Genomic DNA, 24183 nt, shown 5'->3' on the forward strand with positions numbered 1-24183 from the left:
ATTGGATTATTCATTTGGATTCCCGGATTACCACATTAGTGCTGCGTCTATTTCCAGAACTGAAGTAGTTTTAAAGAAATGGAAGTGTTTCATTTCAGTGAGGTACATGTACATGTGTGTGAAAATCATGGTGAACGTGATCTGATTGATAGTAGAATGAACATGCACTTAGTTTTCTACTTCAAGCTACGTGCGATTTTTAGTCCAAGTTGTGATCGTGATTCAGTTAGTATACATACGTGTAGCTATTTATGTACTGTACGTATGTGTATGTGTGCAATGTGATCTTTTAGTCCATGGGATCATTTTTTGGGGGTGTCTATTTATTCTATTTGAGAGGACATTTAAATAGTAAAAAATCAATGAATGCCATGGAGGCAGTTTTTGGGATTATTGACTTATGTCTTCAAAAATCTTCCTCACAATTTCCATGAGTCTAAGGCATCTTCTGGATGTGTTTGCCCTGACATTTGGTGCCACTGAACACTGAAATTCAAGTCTTGCAGCAATCTGATTAAAATAAGATCCTAGTTTATGCTATGCTTTATTAACTATTTTTTTTTATTTAAATTTTTTTAAATACACTATATGTATTTATTTATTCTTCATATATTTTATTTTAATTCAGTTTAAATAATTATTCATCTGCTGGTAGTTTGTTTAAAGCTTTAGTAATCGCAGAAGCCCACAGGATGGTGATTGTTAAAGTAATGCAAAATAAGTAATAAAAAACATCATCAGAGTCACAAAATAATAAAAATTATAGTACTAATTATTTGAGAAGAAATACATGCCATACAATATATCAGATTTTAATCAGATTCTTTTTTTTGCAGTTTTAAAAAATACAAGGGAAAATGCATTTCCACTAAATTTTGTTTTATACATCACATTTTAAACAAGAATTAAATGTATGTTTACATATTAATCTACTGCCTTTGATTTGTTTGAATGTCCATGTACTTGTACATGTATACAGGGTTGTTCAAGTGGATGACATAAACGTGTATGAGTCAATTTTTTCTCATTCCTTCTAAGGACAATATTTGTTATTAAAATTGATATTCATTCTAAAGTTAGTGTGAAATTTTACTGTCACATGTGCCTTAATATCATTTGCCTAGATGAATAGATACACCAGTTAAGAGTTTCCAATTACTGAATTCCACTATATGACTCAGTAGGCGTCCATTAAGAAGATCAGTTACAATTAGTCTATCAAGCTTATAAAAATGAAGGGGTACATTTACTAATGATACTGAAATAAAAAAAATTATTGCTACAAATGTTTTAATGAGATTGGTATGTTTTACAGGTTAACGGTAAATGGTGTCCTTTATATGATGAAAAATTGTCAATTTGTTATTATTTTAAAAAAAATAAGTATTTCATCTTGTCCAAAAACTCAAATTGTCTAGATGTTAAAGTCATACATGTACTCCTACTAGTAAAGCTTTATTTAGGAGTACCTACATTGTTTAAGCAAAGCATTTAGACCTTGCACTCATCTATTTCTGAGTAGAACTACATGTTGTATATATGATGTGTGAATACCCATGTGTACATGGATCAGTCTAAATCAGTAAGTTCATACCAGTGAAACAGAAAGTTTTCACAATCTACAACTAACAAAATATATTACATTAAGTATGATTGTTTATTATTATACATCTGTCACACTATAAGTTACAGCGTGCCGTAATTTTGCGGTATTTTAAGGGGTATTTTCATCCTACCATATTAGGAAACGTGAATTCCAAATATGGAACGATTACGTGTGTAAGCGTCCTCTAATAACAAAAAACAAACATGGCTGCCCCCAGGGACCCCACAAAGAAGTTCGCTAAATCTGTTCTAAACGTTTTGGATTTTGGCATTCCCATGATGTATTCTGCGAGGGAAAAATTAATAATAATACGGTTATTACGAGGATAGTGCAATGTATGCACTCGGGCAGTACGTAGTATCATTGTGTGAGGTAATAACCTTATAGGATGGGATGCTTTTAAAGTTTATACCTCTTAGGAGTCAACCTTGGTGGTGGTTTGTCTCGTTTACCCCAGACAACCGCTTTTGTCATCCAATCATTACCTGTACAGTTTTCTAACAAGTATGAATCCATTCTGTTATAAATCTATTTATTACACATGTATCTCATGAATTAGTATTCATATTTATATTTTTTAGGTTTTATGGCATTTAGATGTCTTTAGAAGAAGTTTTAGATTATTAACTGGCCATGCTTGCATGGGCAATTCCTGTATCTTTTGTGCCCTGAAGGTAAGAGAATATTCCTGGTTATAGTACTGTATGTTACTGATTAGGAAATAATATATTTATTATTATACAACTGTCATCGTAACGCCATATGTTACAGCGTGCCATAATTTTGCAGTATTTTACTGGGTATTTTCATCCTACCAAATTAGGAAATACGAATTCCAATTATGGAATGATTTATGTGCATTCTCTAAAAATAAAAACAAACGTGGCTGCCACCAGAGTTTGACCGGACTCCACACAAAGAAGTTCGCTGATTCTGTTCTAAACATTTTGGATTTAGGCATTCCCGTGATGTATCCTTGGAAGGAAAAGATGTATAATAATAAGGTTATTACAAGAATACTGCAAAGTATGCACTCAGACAGTGTTGCGCGTCGGTCGATACTGCAGCTGTACTGTCTTCGTGCATACTTTGAGGTATCCTCGTAATATAAATGTTGCTGCTGTCTAGGCTTTTAATTAACAAGTTTGTTGTTTAAGGTTGTATTAAAGAATTTGTAGAAATCTGAATATTACAGCTTTCAAAACCTGATGTGTTATACCATTTATTGGCTATGGTACTGTAAAATACTTTTTAGCTGGAATTAATTTTCAATGAAATGTCATTTCGGCTGTTTTGCATGGAGTTTATTTTCACTGATTTTGAAGAGTTTGTATGTAAAATATAAAAAAAAATGTATATTCACTGGATTTTACTTTCACTGAAGCATCCCTTCAGTGATATATCAAAAAATAAATTTCAAGTGAAAATAAATTGTTTTACAGTATGGCACTACAAAAAAATCCTATCATGCATTTGCTGTTGAATTCTTTGGTGTACCCGAGGCGGAAGTATTTAATGTTCAGATAGAAACATGAGTGAAATAGTTGGATAAATTCTGAAGGGATGAACCTGGTTGTATAGAAAACAAATTATTTTTTTCTGGGTTTGCATTGCTGAAAGATTTTATGGAAATTGCTTCACATTGAATTTCAATTTCGTGCTATATATGTATAGTGACCTTCCAACCATCGATCATTAAGATGCAGAAAAAAAATTGTTCAGTTTTCACAAAATGCGCTTTTTTTTTCGTATTCTTCAATATTCCTGGAAATGAACTCTTATTTTGGAGCCAACAGACAAAATTTGAGTCAATTTTCAGTTTTTACTCAAAAAATTTCCTTCTGAAGGAAAGTGAAATTGGAATATTTTGTGAATCTTTAATGAAAAGAGGGAACTGGTGGTGAAAAGCCGTAGACTACACCATATATAATACACCTATATTGTAAATATATTGTTGTTGTTTTCAGGTTATATTTACACAGTTTCAACATAGTGACGAATCAGCATTACCTCCAAATACTCTGAGAAAAGCTTTAGCAGAAACCTTCAAAGATCAACAAAGATTTCAGTTAGGATGTATGGATGATGCGGCAGAATGCTTCGTAAGTTATCTCCATGGTTACTTAAAAGTTGTTGTCAATGAAATACTACACATATTGAGTTATTTTGTAGTACAACATTGATGGAATGCCCATACCTAACTTTAACACATAGAAAGAAAAAAATTTGGCTCATTCGCGTACTACATGTATTCTCATGACATGACTTCTCACAAAGTATGGAAAGGTAGGGTTCCAGACGTGTACAATTTATATTTTTTTTCGGCCTAATGAAATTGAATCAGTAGGCTTTGTCAAGGGATGCACTCTTGTTGATTACACTGTTTTCTCTTATGCAGGAGAATATTTTAACTCGTATACATTTCCACGTCGCTCACACTGTGAAGGAAGACATGTGCGACGCCAAGCATTGTCTTGCGCATCAGAAGTTTGCTATGACTCTTATAGAACAGGTGAGAACATGTACAGCTTCCTTCATGTTATAGCTGCACTTTGAGACTATTGATTCATTCTGTGCCATGCTGCATAGCGTTGGCTATCATTGATCTCATCTATCACGGTTCCAAGTGCACGATATCGTTTTGTGTTGGCTTTTTCTCCTGTAACCATGACGTCATACTGCCGAGCATCTTCTCTCTCTGTCTGTCTACACCTGCTTCGTTTCCCATCAATTTTCCCTGTCGTAACTAAATGCTCCATTTCTTTTCTCCTCATCACATGTCCAAAGAACGTTGCCTGCCTCTTACTTATTTCATTGACGAGAGACCTTGTAGTCCCTGCCCTTTCAAGGACATCTTCATTCGTGATTCTATTCACATACGAGATTCTAAGCATTCTGCGAAAAAACCACATCTCATTCACTTAGCTATATTGCAACTATTATGAATTATTTGATGGTTTTATTTTAAAGAATACTGTATTTCCTTTATTAGTAGCACATGTACTTAACCTAAAAGACAGAGGTGTATTTGCGGTAAAAATAAAATATATTGACCCTAATCAAACCCCCTGGTTACTTATACACTGACTCTAAATAAGGATTAAAGTAATATTTAAATGAGTCAACATATAATAAATGCAATTTTTGGTTTATAAGCATTTCTAGCGTGACATTGTCCCTGATAGTTATTGCCCTGTTGCCATAGTGACTCCATGTTGGTGGGGGTGTGATAACTATCATTGACCATGTCAAGCTACTGCAATAATAGAGCAAACAAGGTGTGTACAAAATGTTTAAATTTCATTGTGTGTGAATATCAGTGATGGTTCCCCCTTTGTGCAAAGAAGCACCTTTAAATTGAATTGCTACAGTTTACAGTAAATCAGAACATAGATTTCACACAAATTTAGACCATCAAATATTCCACATTTCACCACCAAACTTTCAAATTTTTCTGCACCTTTTTTTATATTCATTAATATTTCTGGAAATGAACCCTAATTTTGGAGCCAACAAAAAAAATTTGAGTTAATTTTCAGTTTTCACGCAAAAAATGGATTTTTTGTCACAATCTTCTTAAGGAAAGTGCAGACTATAAAACGACTAGACTATTTCGTGAATTTGTGATGAAAAAACAGGAATTAATGGTGAAAAAGTTAATGTTCATATTTAGTTCACTACATGCTTATATCTGATACATGTGTAGTCTAGCGGTTGTTGTAGCCGAATTACGATTGCTAGGTCATCGACAGGTTCTTATAAAAATAAAATTCCTACACATACTTATATTAGGAGTGTCCTAATATTAACCTGGTCTCAATTAACTGAGAATTTCTATGTCGTTATTCAACTCTGATTTCTAATAATAATACAGAATGTATATATCATTGTTTGTTTTAGTGCGAGTGCTCATGTGGTGCTACTTCTGAACCGTTACCATTTACACAGATGGTACATTATGTATCTGCTACAGCTCTATGGTGAGTTAATATTTTATATCTCAGTGAAATAAAAAAGTAGTTTTTCTCACTTATCGCTACCGCTTCGTTTATCTCTTTATTATGGTTCAGATCCATCAGTTGGATTAACAGAAAAAAAAAAAAAATTTTTTTATCTCTGTTTTTTATATCTTTATTATAGTTCTGTGACTGTGTAAAATAATTGATGATCAAATTAAGATAATTATGAACAAAATGTTGAATTTTCAATGATTTTCAGCATGGCCGAAAGTTGGGGACTGTTTTAAGTTCCTGTTTCATTGTTTGTTCAAATATCATTGGTTAACGCTTTTGTATAGTGTTGCAATGTGGATGGATTCACAAAAATTCACCTCTGTTTTGAGTGTGTCAATGTGAAACTACTTATAAACTTGTGCCTGATTAGTTACCTAACCCTAACACCTATCATTCTGACCAATCCGAGAGCAGCTTGTTTGTTTGACAGGTTTTTTTCAACGTATCATATTGCATCACTCATGCTGGGATTATGTTAAAAATAGAACACTTTGTCTGACTTCATTGTAATTCCGTATTTATTTTTTTTTTTGATAGTACACAAGCCAAGCTGATAATAAAAGAAAATATTACAAGTGAACCATCTATGTTTAGTAAATTATTAGCCAATGCTGGCGGAGTTGGTGATTTACGAAACTGCCCTGTGAGTATCATTTGTCACAATGTTTGTTTTATGTGAGATTTGCATTTACTGTTATAATGTGTATTTCATCAGGTTACATAAATTTACACAATTAAAACGATTTTTTTATTTTACAGAGTAACTGTGGTAAAACTATTCAAATCAAACGATCTCTTGTTAATTGTCCAGAAATAGGTAAATATTATATCTTATATGGGCACTTGTGAATTACTTTGGCCAATTTGAATTTTATTCTTTTACCAGGTACTTATGATGTTACAGGCGCCCTCTGTGTTCAATATATAATATTTTTGTATACTTTGTTTACTTTATAACTACTAGTATTCAACAATGTGAATGGCGCCACCTATGTGTAGTGTTGACAATTCTTGTAATTTTCAAACTAACCATGAAATTACGAAAAAATTACTGAAAAATTTCCAAAATTATGCTGGAAATATCCTGGAATTCAAAAGATTACCCAGGTGTAATTTTTGTCAAGTTTTAAATTAGTTTTTCCTGTTTACTGTATTTGCTCAATTATTAGAACATGCGGTTATATAAATGTATATAAAAGATCTGCTTTTAGGATAATACCACTTTATGATGTTCTGTTTATTTTCAGTAAGTATAGGTCTAGTATGGGACTCTGATCAGCCCAGTATTGACCATATTATGGATGTCATAAGAAGTCTTGGTACAACCATTAGACTACCATACGTAAGTATTCTGTAAACTGCTTATTTCTGCTACCGATCGTTTTTTTTAAGCGTTTGAGTTTTAGTGGATGAATCTTCACTATCTTAAAGATCACAATGAAATTCATGAATATTCATCTATACTGAAATTAGTGGTTGAGCAGCAAAGTCAATTTTCATCACCATTCACAAAATAAAATGTTACATTTTTCTTGGATTTTACTCAAAATTGTTATCAGTCTGTAGCTTTTAGAAAATTATGCGCATTTAGTCTGAAATGATTATGGAGAAATAAATAAATACTAGCTAGCTATAAAAGGGGTTAACCTTTTCATCACCAGTTACCTATTTTCTTCCCAAATTCGCAAAATTGTTTATAATTTGCACTTTCCTTCAGAAGATTGGGGCAAATTGGAGTAAATTTGAAAATTTACTCTAATGTTGTTTGTTGGTCCCAAAATTAAGGTTCATTTCCAGATATATTGAAGAATATAAGAACAAAAAATCAGAAAAATTTGGGTTAGGAAGTCAGGTGGTGAGATGGTTAAAGTACATTCAATCTTGTGTCTGATGGTTTGTTAGAAATATCATCTATTTTAAAATAAAATTCGAACTACGACATTCAAAAAAAATTTTCGTGTGATAAAATTTTCAATATTTTTACTTCACAATGACTTACCTACACATTTGGACTTTGCTTTGGTGTGGGTCCCATACAACAAATACAATATGTGTAAAATATATTATTTCCACAAAATTCAAACTTACACACAACCAATGCCTGGATTCAATGTAGAACAGTATATATTTTGTAATTTTTACACAAAGTTGTTGACAACTGATTTCATTACTTCCTACAGGTATTTCAGGGTGTGTTTGACGAAAGAGCTCATCGATCTACATTATACCTTGTTGGCATAGTAACATACTACGGCAAACATTACTCTACCTTCTTCTTCCACACTAAGCTTAGAGTGTGGATATACTTTGATGATGCGACTGTGAGAGAGGTAAGAATACCCTCCATTTACCAGAGTTGATCCATCTTAATTCTCGGTATAGTATCGTATTACTAGCATATGCACTTACATAAATTATAGAGGTGTAATATAAGTAATATTTTTAAATAAATGATTCAGTGTGCAACTAATGTAATTATTAGTTTATATGCTCATCTATTGAAAATACGCTTCTAGTAAAGCAAATATGTTATCCTTGTTGACAAACGGAGATTTTGTGAATTACTAACAATTTGTCAAAATTCAAACAATACTTTATACCTTGTGGGTCTGTTCAATATATAGTTTCAATTTATTTTCATAGATTTTAAAATTATAATTTATATTTCTCTGCCATTTTCATTGTTTGCATCAAATACTTTCCGCCAGTGGGAGCTCTTTCTCAACTTTCTTTGATTACGTTTGTTGTAGATTGGAAATTCTTGGGAAGATGTCGTAGAGAAATGTCGCCGTGGACATTATCAACCTTTATTATTGTTATACGCTGACCCGCATGGTACCCCAATATCTACTGACACTGCTCCACAATACGTGTTTAAACTGCCTGGACACACACAGAATAGTAAGTCATAACATCAAGAATCATATTATTGTTCAGACTTTATTTAAATTATAATGACCTTTTCGTTTGCATCTTCAGTCTAGGTTCGAGTTTAGCATCCATTTTTTTTTGTTTCACTCACTATTTCTCAATATGTACATGTGCCTGTTTCTTTGGATCTGTGTCAGTTACTACTTTCAATCCTAATCTTGTTGGCTTCTGAATGTCAAAGGCACTAACATTATCAAGGTTAAAATGAATTAAGTGTGAAATGCTTCTACATTTTACAAAAATATATTGACCATTCTTGAATGGCAAACCGCTGTAAGGTGTAATATTATGATGACATCACACCGGTGCAGAATTTATAAATCATTTTAGTTGTTTAGCGACCAATACACAACTATGAAATTACACTTCACATGTAGGTCGTTACTGTCACCCATGGATATAATGGACACTTAGTTCATCAATCGATTGAACCCTTGGGCATGAACTTGACTAAATCCAAATAAATCTCTTCTTTATTCACAGCATGGGGAACAGACGGAGCATGTCGGAGTAGACATCCCAGCATTCCAATCAACATTGATCCAGTCAGTCAAGATCATAACCGCTGTAACTCTAACAGCTCTGGTAGCTCTCGTAGTCTCAGCAATCATTCGTCAGATTCTACTGGTACTGTCATTTACAGACCCAGGGAAACTATACCTGAAGTTTCAACTGACACGCAATCAATGTCCTCGGCTGCATCCACAACTGATGATGCCCAGAATAGGAAAGTTAGACGATCCAGAAGCCGAGCACGAGGACATGAAATGAAAAAAGAAAACTACGACACGGTATCTGTCTCGTCATCCACGAGTAGTAATTCTTCAGATAAAAAGAAAACCAGAAGTAAATCGCTTGACAGGTTTCGCATAAAACGTCAAACTAGTAATGTCTCTGAAAGTTCTCGTGGATCCTCCACGAAAGAGGATTATACGGATTTGAACACTATGGAAAGGAGGAAACCATTCCAAGGGATCCCCATTCCACCGGATAGGTCTAGCAGTACCAATATTGCTGGCCCGAAATCCCCAAAAGCATTCAAATCTCCCAAAGTGAAACGGAGGGGTAGTTTCAAAGGTGGTAAAGATAATGTACGAGCCGATATTATCAGGATTCCTGTCACAAACAACGGTGACAATCAACCCGACAGCTTGGTGTATAACCCATATGGTAATCTAGCTGTCAAGAAAAATGAACAAATCAAGTCTGTAGAAACTCTCAAGACAGACCATTCACACTGGGATGATCTGCAGCAAATCTATCAGACGCCGCATGCGAATGCTGAAAATACAGGTGTAGGGTTTCCGATGGCTGCGCCCCGAAGTCCACAATTGAAAGATTTGCAGCAGATACATGAACAATGGTTGAATGATAACAAAGAGAAGTACGGCGATGACCAGCGATATTGGCCAGTGCATGGAGCACCATTCAACCAACCCAATGAAGAGTACACAGATCAGACACATTTCAGTCGACCTTTGCAGTATAGTCAGTATACGCAACAATACCGCCAGCAACCAATACAACAGCATATATACTATTATCCACCTCAACAACAACAGCAGCAGCAGGCAAGATATAACCTACCTTCTCAGGTTGTTCCGGATACCCTGTCTGCTCATTACCAGAAATCTGATGTTACCAATCCTAAGCAACTGAAAAGAATGACTCCAAAGTTAGTCAAGCAGAGGAATACTGAAAACAAACCCAGCATAGAACCTAAACAGTCTAAACGATATCGCAGGAAATCGCTGGGTGGTATGGACACAAGAGGGATGGATGAGTTAAGAGAAGCTATCCAACCACCGCAGAGACCACGGAGTGCTTTACCGTTTCGAGAAAATATGATAAGACCTGAAGATAGAGGTTATGCCAGTGGTGATGAGGTTAGAGGTGGTATCATAAAATCAGGGTTTGTAACTCTACCAAGGAAGCCGAAAGATGGTAATAAGCAGCTGCCCGCCACTGGGAAGAATGCGCTATCAAACACGTCCACAGGTGTGAAGCGAGTTCCTTTGCAGAGGAGTGCAAGCTTTCATGCAAGAAGTGTCAAAGATGATGATGTATCTGCTGTTATTCCTACAGAGTATGGTCCTATGGTGAGACATGGTTTGAAGTATGATCTGATGAAGGGACAAAATCGCAGCAGTAATAGTAGTGCCGAATCATTCGCAAGTAGCGAGAGCAGTCGACATAGCGACAGCAGACCAGAGGATAAGTACAAACACAATGGAGATGCAAGGAACATTGGTGTGATTAAACCCATGCCTATACATAAAGACATTCTCAAAGTAGACATTCCAGATTTAGGACAGATTGGACGCCGTGATTCAGGTTACAAGAGTGGAGACCGAACCAGCGGTAGCTCAGCTAGCAGTTTTTCGGTCGATTCACCAACCTCTGACAATGCACTTCACAGTAATGCATATTTACCAATCAAAAACTTGACCCGACCAGCTGATAGGAATTGTGATAGAACGCTCCCTCCATCCCATGTGTCGTCCAGGGGTACTAGTACCCATCAAAATGAGAGTACTACCAGTGGTCAAAGGTCATCTAATAGTAGTAATGACCTCATGGATTTTAACAGTCTGTCATCAGATGTTCTTCAATGCAAAGGTTTGTCTAGAATTTCAACTTTGTTAAACTACCAGAATTGCAATGTAAACTAATGTTTTCCGGTAATTTAAAAGTACATATTGTTAACTTGCCTGTAAGGGTTAATTTTAACAATGTGTGATTTTTTTTCTTTTCTGTTTTAGATGATCCAGTTGATAGGCTTTTACAGGAAGCAGAAAGTTTATTAGACAAATCATTGCAGTTAGAAAAGAAAGGAGACCTGGCCACAGCATTGTGTCTGTGTCTCAATGCTATCAGTAAGTGTATCAGCAATATTCTATCAAGGTTTCTATTGGTTCCCTCTGACAGAACAAAAATCACAGTTAGTTGCTTTTCCATTGGTTCCCTATGATTGAATGACAATCTTAGTAAGCTGCTTTCCCATTGGTTTGTTATGACTGAACATAGATCAGCTATATAAACTATTTTCCTATTGGTTCCCAGTGACTCGCATAATTCTCAGTTAGTTGCTTTTCCATTGGTTCCCTATGATTGAATGAAAATCTTAGTAAGCTGCTTTCCCATTGGTTTGTTATGACTGAACATAGATCAGCTATATAAACTATTTTCCTATTGGTTCCCAGTGACTTGCATAATTCTCAGTTACTTGCTTTCTCATTGGTTCCCTATGATTGAATGGAAATCTTAGTAAGATGCTTTCCCATTGGTTTGTTACGACTGAACATAGATATATGTTAAGACTGTTTTATTGTTGGGTAGAGTTAACTGTATTTAATAGAGACTGGTAACTGTCTTGATCACAGAATCTGTCCATCCACTAAAACATAGTCATTAGCTAGTAATAACAATATTTGAACAGACATTGGTGTATCTGTGTAATTACACCATCTTATTTTGTAAAAGTTTCTCTACTTTCGTTTTCTTTGCTTTTAGTTTGTTTTGTTTTTAAATGGTAATGATTAATGCAGTGCCTTCAAGACATTATGAGTAAATGCATTAAAAAAATACGAAAGTACCATGTACAGCTGTAGGGTGTAGCTTTCCTGGTAGTCATTGTAAAGACAGCTTTTAAGATATCAATGCATAATCACAGCAGAATAAAACAATGCTCTTGTATCATTCACATTTACTGTAAAATACTTAATTTTTGCTTGTAATTTATTTTCGCTCAGTGAAAATAAAATCCAGTGAATACATCTTTTTTTCTATGTTTTACATTCAACTCATCAAGTATCAGTGAAATTAAACTCGAAACAGCTAAAATAAAGTATTTCACAGTACTGTATTGCTGCATGTTTCCATGAATATATGTATTTCTGATAATTACCATTTTAATTTACTGCCATTTGCTCACTTTCAGCTCGTCTACGCAGTGCAATGGACCAGCCGGGAATTGAAAAAAATCACAGGACAAAAATAATATTAGACACCAAGCTTAAATCATGTTTGTTAAAATCGCAAGGTTTACATCATAAGTTACTGAAAAGAAGAGACGACCCCTCAGCTACTGGTACAATCTACTCGACTTATGACGATACTGTAGAGGACTCACTTAGGTAATATAACAATGCTGTTACCTTATTTGGAAATTATTTCTATATATGAACATTTAGATAATATGTTTGGATAAATCGTTTTTAAAGCATTACCATATAAGGACATTTGTTGTCTATTATAATAGCTTTAAAACAGTCATTGAATCATTACAATTTGTGAATATGTGGTTACCATATTTTGGATAAGCCAATCCTAAATCATTGCCATGTAAGGATATGTAGTTACCATATTTGGATAAGCCAATCTTAAATCATTGCCATGTAAGGACATGTAGTTATCATATATGGTTAAGCCAATATTAAATCATTGCCATGTAAGGACATGTAGTTATCATATATGGTTAAGCCAATATTAAATCATTGCCATGTAAGGACATGTAGTTACCATATATGGATAAGCCAATCTTAAATCATTGTCATGTAAGGACATGTAGTTACCATATTTGGATAAGCCAATCTTAAATCATTGCCATGTAAGGACATGATGTAGTTACCATATATGGTTAAGCCAATCTTAAATCATTGCTATGTAAGAACATGTAGTTACCATATTTGGATAAGCCAATCTTAAATCATTGCCATGTAAGAACATGTGGTTACCATATTTGAATAAGCCAATCCTAAATCATTGCCATGTAAGGACATGTAGTTACCATATTTGGATAAGCCAATCTTAAATCATTGCCATGTAAGGACATGTTACCATATATGGATAAGCCAATCTTACATCTTTGCCATGTAAGGACATGTAGTTACCATATTTGGATAAGCCAATCTTAAATCATTGCCATGTAAGGACATGTAGTTACCATATTTGAATAAGCCAATCTACAATCATTGCCATGTAAGGACATGTAGTTACCATATTTGGATAAGCCAATCTTAAATCATTGCCATGTAAGGACATGTAGTTACCATATTTGGGTAAGCCAATCTTAAATCTTTGCCATGTAAGGACATGTAGTTACCATATTTGGATAAGCCAATCCTAAATCATTGCCATGTAAGGACATGTAGTTACCATATTTGGATAAGCCAATCCTAAATCATTGCCATGTAAGGACATGTAGTTACCATATTTGGATAAGCCAATCTTAAATCATTGCCATGTAAGGACATGTAGTTATCATATATGGTTAAGCCAATATTAAATCATTGCCATGTAAGAACATGTAGTTACCATATTTGGATAAGCCAATCTTAAATCATTGCCATGTAAGAACATGTAGTTACCATATTTGAATAAGCCAATCCTAAATCATTGCCATGTAAGGACATGTAGTTACCATATTTGGATAAGCCAATCTTAAATCATTGCCATGTAAGGACATGTAGTTATCATATATGGTTAAGCCAATATTAAATCATTGCCATGTAAGAACATGTAGTTACCATATTTGGATAAGCCAATCTTAAATCATTGCCATGTAAGAACATGTAGTTACCATATTTGAATAAGCCAATCCTAAATCATTGCCATGTAAGGACATGTAGTTACCATATTTGGATAAGCCAATCTTAAATCATTGCCATGTAAGGACATGTAGTTACCATATTTGGATAAGCCAATCTACAATCATTGCCATGTAAGGACATGTAGTTACCAATATTGACATGTAGTTTTACCATATTTGAATAAGCCATTCTTGAATTCATTGCACTTGAACTAGATGTTTAATTCCCTCATTCTGTTTTCAGATTTGTTTACTACATTTTTGTATCATGTTTTGTCTTGTATGTTCTCAGTACTATGGTATCTTCACTGACAGTGAGTGGCAAGCAGTCAAACTTAATAGACTTGAAAGACGATGGTGATAGGAAAAATGAAGAGCTACAAAAACAGCTTTCCAGCTTGTATTCACAGAGTGTCGCATCACATTCTGTACCCAAACAGAATGGAACAGCGCCAGCACAGTACAGCGTAGCTACGTCCCATTACATTCCACCTGTTCACAATCAAAATCTTAACTGTGCTAGGGGAACACTTAGTTCTGATGTTCAAAATACTCAGAGGACTAGGGATACTACTGATGGTTACACTGCTACAGTCCGCCAACATCCAGATGTGAATAACTATGGACAAGTAAACCATAATACAAGGACTCAAAAAAGTCAGGATAACTTGAGATACAATGAAAAGTTGGAAGGCCAACCAAGGGTTGTTGTACCCAATATTCTGCCTAATCACTATGCAAGCAGGATGAATCATTGTAACAGTCAGGTAGGCAGCTATTCGATCAGACAGGAAGAAGCCAAGCATGCTGAGCATATGAAAATGATGGAAGGGAACGTGAGATGGTTGGAAAACAAAAATGAATCAAAAATTGTGGATAATTATGTCCATACTGGGTTAGATCACAATAAGAACCCGCATGGATATGGTGATCTTACGCACTCATCAAAATTAAGCCGATCCACTCCGAATGTGACGTCTGTACAAAGGCCGGTACAGCCGCGTGTTCGAACTGAGCAGGAACGATTGATTGATGTACAGCGTCAAAAGCTGATCATCCTTGAGAAGCATAAACAAATGGTTGCCATGCAAACGCAGAAACATAAGGAGAAGCAGGAATTGATTGAGAGGGAGACGCAGCAAAGTGCGTATTATGCAATGCCAATGGTCCCGTCTGAGGAATACCAACAGTCGTCACAGAACAATTCGCAATCAGCATTGCAGCAGTGGTTTTTGAAGGAAAAGGTCAAACGTGACATGGTTCCGACAAATAGGGGTGCGAGTGGAAGAGACATAAATGAGACACCAGGTAAGTCTAATTTGCTACATGCCTTTGCTGTAGATTAATGTCTGTATGCCTTATTAATATTTATCCTACGCAGAGATGCTCTTTTTTAGCTGTTGAGTTCTATTCTAGAATAATCGGTATGATTTGTATAACTATTTCATCAGAAAATATGTTAACATTGACACTCCATTTAATACCTTAAAAATATTCGCATGTGTTAGTGAATAAGATTCTCATTTCAGTACAAATGTTCATCATTAACCCCTTATTTTGATAAAATTTACTTATTTTTAGTGGCATCTTTTTGTTCAGGCATACATGTAGCTATAGTGAATGTGGGTGAAAGCATAGACCTTATAAAAACCAATAATAATGTACCACTGGTGAAAGAGAAATTGGTTAGTCGATGATCCGTTGTTTATAACAAGCATCTTGTGTTCTATTGAACTCAACAGGAATCAGATGCTGTCCTAGATGTCAGAAGCGAGAGGAATTGTTAGTCAGATCTGGTTTATGTTTTATGTGCGATATGAGTTTGCAAGCTGAACAAAATCCTGGTATAGTTCCCATGACAACCAATGGTTAGTATTGCTAGTTAGTCAGTATGATACTTTGTGTGTTTGATGCATGCAGTATGTGTTAAATTTGCTGCATACATCTCTGTTGTGATCACTTGTGACACATTGTTGGCGTAGTCATACGTTTAACTGTATATGTTCAGCTTGGTGGCACTAACATATGAGATATTTTCATTAAACTGGTTTTAATTATCAATCAAGTTCTATTTTACTTATTCACATGGATTTAATTTTTAGCATATTTCTCTTATCAGTAAAAATAGTTAAAATTAATATTCAATAAATAATGCATTTACAGTATTATTCATGGGATGTAAAATCAACTATTTTTTTTTTTTTCAATTTTACATCCAAAATTAAATTTGTAACACTTGAGTGTGTTGAATTTTGGAAATACTATTAAGTCGTTAACAACAAATTTGCAGGAACTGCCATGAAACTTGTGAACAAAAAGAAGAAACACAAAACTTGAGTATAATTGTTTGCATGCAGAAAAACACTCTTGCATGAATAAAATAATTACTGCCACAATTACATCTATCTCGTCCACAGTCCAGATCAATACAAAAACTGGTATAGTAGTCACTTGTGTCTGATGGCTTCAATAGTGAGAAAAAAAAATCTGATACATGGGTATCACTGTTAGCTGAAGTCAGATGACATAAGTAACTACTAAAAATAATATAACACAGCTTCTAAAATGGTGTTGCATGAATCATTGCCAGTGACTAACTAAGATTCTTGTTCATTTTCATTCTGTCATACGTACATACAACAGAGGAAAGGTAAATGTTTCATTTGCAAATAAAAATCACAATAAATAACCATACATTTTATCAACTATTATAATTTCAAGGTCACAGCATGCTCTTGTTTCATGGGGTCTTGCATGGTGGATGTGTTCCATGTTTTAGTCATCTAAACTCCAATACCGAATAACTGATACTAACAAAATGTTGTATTGGTACATGACAAAAAGTTGTAATGCTACATGAGAAAGTTTTCTAATGGTACATAACATAATGATGTAATGCAACATAACATGTTGTAATTCTACATAACATAATGTTGTAATGCCACATAACAATATTGTAGTGATACATTATATAATCTTGTAATGCTACATAACATTGTGATACATTAAGTATTACACTACAGTATGTTACATTATATTACATTATACTGCAGTACACAATACATAGTGTTTACACTATGCTAATTAGAATACAATATTACATTATACTGCAAATTTCTTACACTACAACATACATGTATCTCATTACAATGTTCTACATTGAATATTACACTATAGTATGTTACATTTACTGTAATACACATTGCATTTCAAGGCTACTTGATACAGTAATATATGTACTACTACATGTTTCCTACAAACCGTAGAGTGAATACTATGCATGTTGTTATTATTGAAAAATAGTTTAAGCGTGGTGGTCGTCGCGCAGCGCATGTTTGAACTTCATGTGAATAAACAATGCATTTTACATGTGTTGTATACGTCGCTATGAGCTCCCTATCGAATAGGACGCGGCATGACGACTTCCGCCCTTATATGCATTTTCTGCTTGATCTGGGTTTTACTTATTATGCAATAATTAATTTTAAGTGCATGTCCTCGTTAGGTTTACAACACTGTATGTTTTCAACCCTCCAGTATGTGCACCAGCTGCAGTATCCCCCTGCGGCCATCTTACTTTCCCTTATGTACCTACATAGGGCAGTTCTTGTACCTCGTAACCTAGTTATTGCACCTTTCACTTATTATCATCACACAAGTAACTAACTTTAATTTCTTTCATGTTTCTGTCTCCTCTGTGTTCTCTGTCACTGTATGTATTGTGTGTTTAGGCCGAGGGGAGAGTACTATAAACTACACTCCAAAGCCAGCCGCGGGGGTACCTATATCTGTAAGTATATATGTGTCACATCATAGCACATTATTAATCCGTTTTTGAGTGCATGCTTACACCTAACCTGATGAATGCAGTGTCCCAATCACCGTTACTAATAAATTAACTCTAAATTAACAATAATGATGTTATTTCTAAATTTTGCTGTGCAGTTTTGGTTGCTTAATTTGTATTTTTTGGTTCGCTATGATGGCCGTATTCAAGCTGTATGAGTTGAGAATGCCACAACAGCACCCCCCTTGCTATGTTTTGGTTCCAGTTATTTGTTTTGGTTAGTTAACAATTTCATAATTTTAAATATTAAATCTCATGCAGAGTCTGGGGCTTTTATTTTGATCAATATGATCTATAATTTAGGTTATGAAAAAGAATTTTCGTGCGAAAAATCTCAGAACTTATGGTTTTTCGTATTGACTATCCGGCATACAGAGAGCAAACTCATCGCACAATGCGCTTTAAAAAATTAATGGCCTGTTTTTTGTTTTGTTTTTTCTGTGGATGCAAAAGATAACCCAATTGTCTGTGTTGTGTTTACTCTGTCTTAGTTTTCCTTACTCGTACTTAGTTTTCCTTACGTCGTCGTCCGTGTCAATGTTTTACTTTTTCGACTTCTTCTTGAAAACTACAAGCCTGAATGCTTTGATACGTGGTGTATATGTACCTTGGGTAGACCTCTCTTAGGTTTGTTCATTTCATGTTGATATCTTCAATTCTCTAATTTTGGTGAATATTTTTGTCATTTTTGGTAAAAAATGATATTTTCGACTTCTTGTTAAAAACCTCAAGTGCAATTGCTTTGATATTACATATATAGGTACTACATCTGGACCTCTCTCAGATTTGTTCATTTTGTAATGATATCTTTAATTCTCTAATTTTGGTGAATATTTTTATCATTTTTGGTAAAAAGTGATATTTTCGACTTCTTGTTAAAAACCGCAAGTCCAATTGCTTTGATACTACATATATAGGTAATACATGTGGACCTCTCTCAGATTTGTTCATTTCGTGATGATATCTTCGATTCTTTAATTTTGGTGAATATTTTTGTCATTTTTGGTAAAAAGTGATATTTTCGACTTCTTGTAAAAAAAACAATAGTCCGATTGCTTTGATATTACATATATAGGTACTACATGTGGACCTCTCTCAGATTTGTTCATTTTGTGATGATATCTTCAATTCTCTAATTTTGGTGAATATTTTTGTAATTTTTGGTAAAAAGTGATATTTTCGACTTCTTGTTAAAAACCAAAAGTTCAATTGCTTTGATATTACATATATAGATACTACATGTAGACCTTTCTCAGATTTGTTCATTTCATGATGATATCTTCAATTCTCTAATTTTGGTGAATATTTTGGTCATTTTTGGTAGAAAGTGATATTTTCGACTTCTTGTTAAAAACTGTAATGATGTCTTCAGTTCTTTAATTGAAATGTGCATTGCTAACAGCGGAGCTATCTCAGCCGATAGGCTGCTTGTAAATTATCTCGGTGTTAGGTGTTTATAACATTTAAATGTACCTTACATGTACATACAATGTTGATTGCTTGAGAAGCACAAAGTTCGTACTCATAATCAGTGCCACCAAACTTGAAAAGGAACTCAGATAATCATACATTTCCCATTAAAGTGCCGGTAATCAACACTACAAATTATCTATTCTCTTTGTCTTATGTGCTTTATATATGTGAGTCTTGAAAAAATATGGTTTACAAAATTCTTTTTTTTTTCATAGCCTCATATTTACGACAATCTATATCAGTCATAATCTATCAGGGTTTAACATTTTGAGAAACAAAAGATGAGTTTCAAGCTCTCAGGGTTGTTCGCTGGTTGCTACATTACAGAGCATGCTTATGTCAGGAGGGGAAGGATTGATTTTATAATTGGTTATTTGTGAGCCTGTTTCTTGAGTTTAATAGTTGAATATACATATTTGTCTATCCCCCCCCCCCCCCCCATTTCACATACATGTATATACAGATCTCAAAAATGCTGTAAATTATATTTTGTCAAACTTGTTTGTGTGTATACATGTATGAATAAATGTTTTCTATATTTTATGAAAATTTATTAAACATTCAAGGTAACGTGGAATGCCTACAATACAATATGTTCAGAATAGAGCTTAAGTTGTTGTAGAAAATTATCTGTCCAATACTATGTATTTCTGCTGATTTGGAGTGAATCAATGTTAAAAACCCCATCCCTTTTTGCACACATTGTAGCTAGGCAACCAGAGAACGTGAACCCGTTTTGTCTAGAGGTCTTCAAACTCCTGAACTAATTTGTCTGAGCCATTTTTGGAAGTTTTGGTTTTGAAAACCTGTGTTCTCTGAATACTGAAGTTAACCCCTAAAAACTAGGAAATGACACTGTCAAACTACATTGAGTACTGTAGGTGAAAGATTTTCTGTGATTTAATTTAGCTATCATCGGTAAAAAAATGTCTAATAATCAAGATTGTTCATTTTATAGAGATGTTCAGTTTATGGAGTACTTGTATACTGTAAAGCCAAACACCAAAAACAGAGAAAGTTTTGTTTACAGTGAAAGCTCTCTAAACTAAATATCAACAAGCAGTGAAAAGATTGTTAAGTTTACAGAGATGTTCAGTTTATGAGGGTTATTTGTGGGCTGGAAAAATTGTATTTCAAACCAGCTTATTCTCTGGCATGCCAATGACACACAGAAAATCAGTTTAGATGGTGTCTTCACAAGCTCGCTACAGCCACATAAAATCTTGAATATTGTTCTCGCCATTCTCCAAGCTAATCCAACTTGATTTTCGTGATTCCAGTTTGGCAAAATCAGTCTCATTAGAGGGCGCTAAATAAATTGACAAATTTACTTACATACCTTGTGGGCAGTGTGACCAAGAAATTTTCACTTTATGTTGTATCAGTTCGTATAATGATTATTTTTTATGGACTATGTGTGTACCAGAGAATCTGGATTTATACTATTGTTTTGTTATGTGACAGGGTACTCAAGTACAACAACATAGGACCAGTGCTGCACAGACTTTAACCAACCCTCCATGCCAGTCACCTACCAATGGTGTGATTGAAGAGACTACTCTTTCCATCCAACAACTATGTAGCAAGTTTGAAAATCAACATTCTGGTGTTTCAACTAGTGGTCAGATGATGCAGCAACAGTCGAGTAATAATACAGATTGTGTGACCCAGCTAGGGAAGATGAATAACTTAACTCAGTTACCACAGTCTTATAATACATCTGGATATGTATATCCAGTTAGTTCATTTCAAAGGAATGGACCGGGATACTGTACGCTACCACGTAAGAAAGTAGAACCTGATTCGACAGAGTCGTTTACCAATTATCCCTGCACTAAAGTCCCGACTTCTGATAGCGGTACAAACTTCACACGAGGGACTTGGTCGTCTCAGAGTATGATTGTCAAGTCGATCAGTAAAGAACAGATTAATTCACCAAGTCATCACAGTAACGGAACGAGTGATACACTCCAAAAAACTGACAGATCTCCCACGTCAACGACAACCCAAGACTCAAGATATGCAGGCCCAAGTAATGAACGAGTAGTCACAGACCCTGCATCTGTTGATAAACAGAAGATTTTTTGCAAATTATGTAGGAAAGTGATGATCAAATTGCCACATCAGTATTGTCATAATTGTTTCATATATTTAAGTGGACTGCGGCCCAGCAGCAAGTGTTGATTGTGTTTTCGTCTGAGAAATCATGAGTTTAATAGATTATACAATGATGAAGACCAAACTCTGCAGCTTGTTATATATGTATAAACGAACATTCTTTGACTTTTTTCTTGTATTATGCAGAAGTTGTTGATCAAAAATATGCTTAATATTTTAAACATATCAGTGAAAAAAATCTAAATTGGGATTGATTGCTTGTGTCTGCATGCCTATTTTGGGTGACGCTGAATTTTGTGAGTTGGGACCAGAACAGGACATTTTTGCATGTGCAATAAGGCTTTTCACCCCTATGGTGTGTATAATGGAATAGTCCATCTATACATGGGGATTTTAACAAACAAGATGTTTTATTGGTGGAATCGCATTAATTTTTCTTCAACACAAAAATTTTACTTTGCTTTGTTTTATAAAGCACTTGATAATCATGTTGTATTTTGAAAAGTGCATTCTTTTTTTTTCAACTGGTGTGCCAAAATTAACATTCTTTTATCTCGCAAAACTGCCAGTGAGTTTTATATATATTTTTAGGTGTGTGCGAACAGCAATAATTGTGTTCCTACCCTGCTATATAGTGTACAGTTTTATTCAAGATTTGTTTGATTTTAAATTGCTGTAAAAAAAAACGCATTGCATAATGAATGGTTATGACTGCAGATTTGTATAGTTTGGCTTTCTACTGCCATGAAATTACAGATGATATAAACAAACAAAAAAAACACTTTTGCTAACCTGACATAGTTTAAACGGATTATAGTGTTCATTTACAGTAGTACCTTAAGCCTGATGCAATCTTTATACATTGACTATTTGGTCACTTTTCCAAGTTTTGTTTATCTTCAACAGTTATTTTACTCTGAGTTTTTTTGTTTTGTTTTTTATCTGAGCGGTGAAGCATTCTTTACTTATACTATTGGGGTCGGGTGTTCATTGGGTTTTAGTTGATTTGATGTTGCAAGGATATTTACTGGTCTGTGAAGGAAACAATATAATCTATTAATTGTGCATATTCACTGAGTTTAGTTATCAGTAAAATAAGCGAAAAATAAAACCCAGTGAATAATTAAGCCCTAGGTAATGTTCTCCAAAACTGTATGAAGACTTGGTCTCACTGTTTAATGAAAAAGCAAACATTGTGCAAAGGCCATGAGCATTTTAACTTTTTTTCTCTTTCAATACAAACGCTGTGATTTCACCCCAGCACAGTTGTTGCAGTTGCTGTTGTATCATGGTCACTTCAGTGGGTTGCAATACCGATTCAGTCTATAAAGTTATTGTCAATTAAGTCGAATCATGAAATTCATTTAAATTAAGCTGTTTTACAATCTTCTACGAAAGTCATCTATTCGAATTTGAAAGTTAAAACGCCTAATTTGAATATGTTGTCAATAGCGAATGCTACTCATGAATGAGGAATAGTAAATGCTTGTATGTTCCATTCATATGGATTTCACCTTGAAACAGTAAACAAACAAGTTTATTTTTGCATGGAAATATTTTATTAAAATTATATTTGCTGCATTATTTGTTATGTTTTTTCTACATCTGTGCTTAAATAAAATTGAATGAATATTAAAATATTGTGTATAGAATTTTCGACTTTTTTTTATTTTGTGGTTGAAGTTTGTGTATTGTGACATTGACATCCAAATCTTCAGTTGAGTCCAAGTGTATAATTTGATACGTCGAAAAACCTGTCACTTAACAAGCTGCTCTCTGATTGGTCTGACAGTTATTTGTTAGGGTTAGGTAGCCAATCATGCGCAATCTGGCTCCATGTTCACATAGTTTCACTATTGATGGGCTTCCTTCAAATGTAAGGCAGTCGTAAGATATCTGGTAAACGCCTGGGAGATCCAGAAAATGTTTCCAGTTAGGAGATTGAAAACCCAACTTTTCTGCTAATTTAAACTACATACGTGTATTGTATGACAATTTTTTCCTTGAAAACATCAAATATGTGGGCAGAGAAAAAATGTGAAACATATAAGAGAATATCATGTCAAATTATTGCTATGTAACTACAATGCTAAATAAATGACATTTTATCAGTCCTAGTTTGGATGCAGTCCGAAAACAGGGACTTATGTTTTGATCTTTGTGTGTCTGTGCGTGTGTGCAATCACAATCAAACTTTACGCATACATCATACATAATATTGTACATATGCACATCAATTTGTTTCACGATCTGATTGAAGATGGCCGAATGGTGGGCATTTTCGTGCTTCAAAATCAAGCATTTATGGATTTTGTTCAAACTTGGTACACACGTTGGACATTATGGTACCTTGATGCACATCATTTTATTTTTCAGATCTAATTTAAAATGGTCTAGTGCCATATCTCTGCCACGCTTTGACTAATTATGATCAAATTTTATATATTCATTATGCATCATAATGTAGATATATTGGCTTGACTATCTGATTCAAAATGGCAGCCATTTTTGTGCTAAAAAATCATCAAAAATCAAGCATTTCAGAACTGGATCTTGGCGTTTATGGATGGATTTTGTTCAAACTTTGGTACATACATTAGAGATT

At 34.3% G+C, this 24183-nt stretch overlaps 1 protein-coding gene across 3 annotated transcripts in view; it reads left to right on the forward strand.

Moving 5' to 3' along the window:
- The window catches only part of LOC102803956 (uncharacterized), a 50262-nt gene extending 27030 nt beyond the window's left edge, over window positions 1-23232 (forward strand). Inside the window, exons 1-17 of one of the 3 annotated variants that reach the window (XM_085493963.1) lie at window positions 16-102; window positions 2188-2280; window positions 3574-3708; window positions 4005-4118; window positions 5507-5586; window positions 6157-6262; window positions 6379-6436; window positions 6867-6961; window positions 7800-7949; window positions 8370-8520; window positions 9034-11169; window positions 11313-11426; window positions 12491-12686; window positions 14433-15448; window positions 15883-16008; window positions 17872-17930; window positions 20925-23232. In XM_085493963.1, coding sequence (XP_085350089.1) covers window positions 79-102; window positions 2188-2280; window positions 3574-3708; window positions 4005-4118; window positions 5507-5586; window positions 6157-6262; window positions 6379-6436; window positions 6867-6961; window positions 7800-7949; window positions 8370-8520; window positions 9034-11169; window positions 11313-11426; window positions 12491-12686; window positions 14433-15448; window positions 15883-16008; window positions 17872-17930; window positions 20925-21644 — 5373 coding nt within the window. In that variant the 5' untranslated portion in view covers window positions 16-78 and the 3' untranslated portion in view covers window positions 21645-23232. Of the gene's footprint in view, window positions 1-15; window positions 103-2187; window positions 2281-3573; window positions 3709-4004; window positions 4119-5506; window positions 5587-6156; window positions 6263-6378; window positions 6437-6866; window positions 6962-7799; window positions 7950-8369; window positions 8521-9033; window positions 11170-11312; window positions 11427-12490; window positions 12687-14432; window positions 15449-15882; window positions 16009-17871; window positions 17931-20924 lie in introns of those variants that run through there. The other 2 variants (XM_085493962.1, XM_085493964.1) reach the window with 2 other exon arrangements.
- Window positions 23233-24183: the final 951 nt, after the last annotated feature.

This window comes from Saccoglossus kowalevskii, chromosome 19, assembly GCF_978046115.1.
Source record: "Saccoglossus kowalevskii chromosome 19, keSacKowa6.1, whole genome shotgun sequence".
NCBI lineage: Eukaryota > Metazoa > Hemichordata > Enteropneusta > Harrimaniidae > Saccoglossus > Saccoglossus kowalevskii.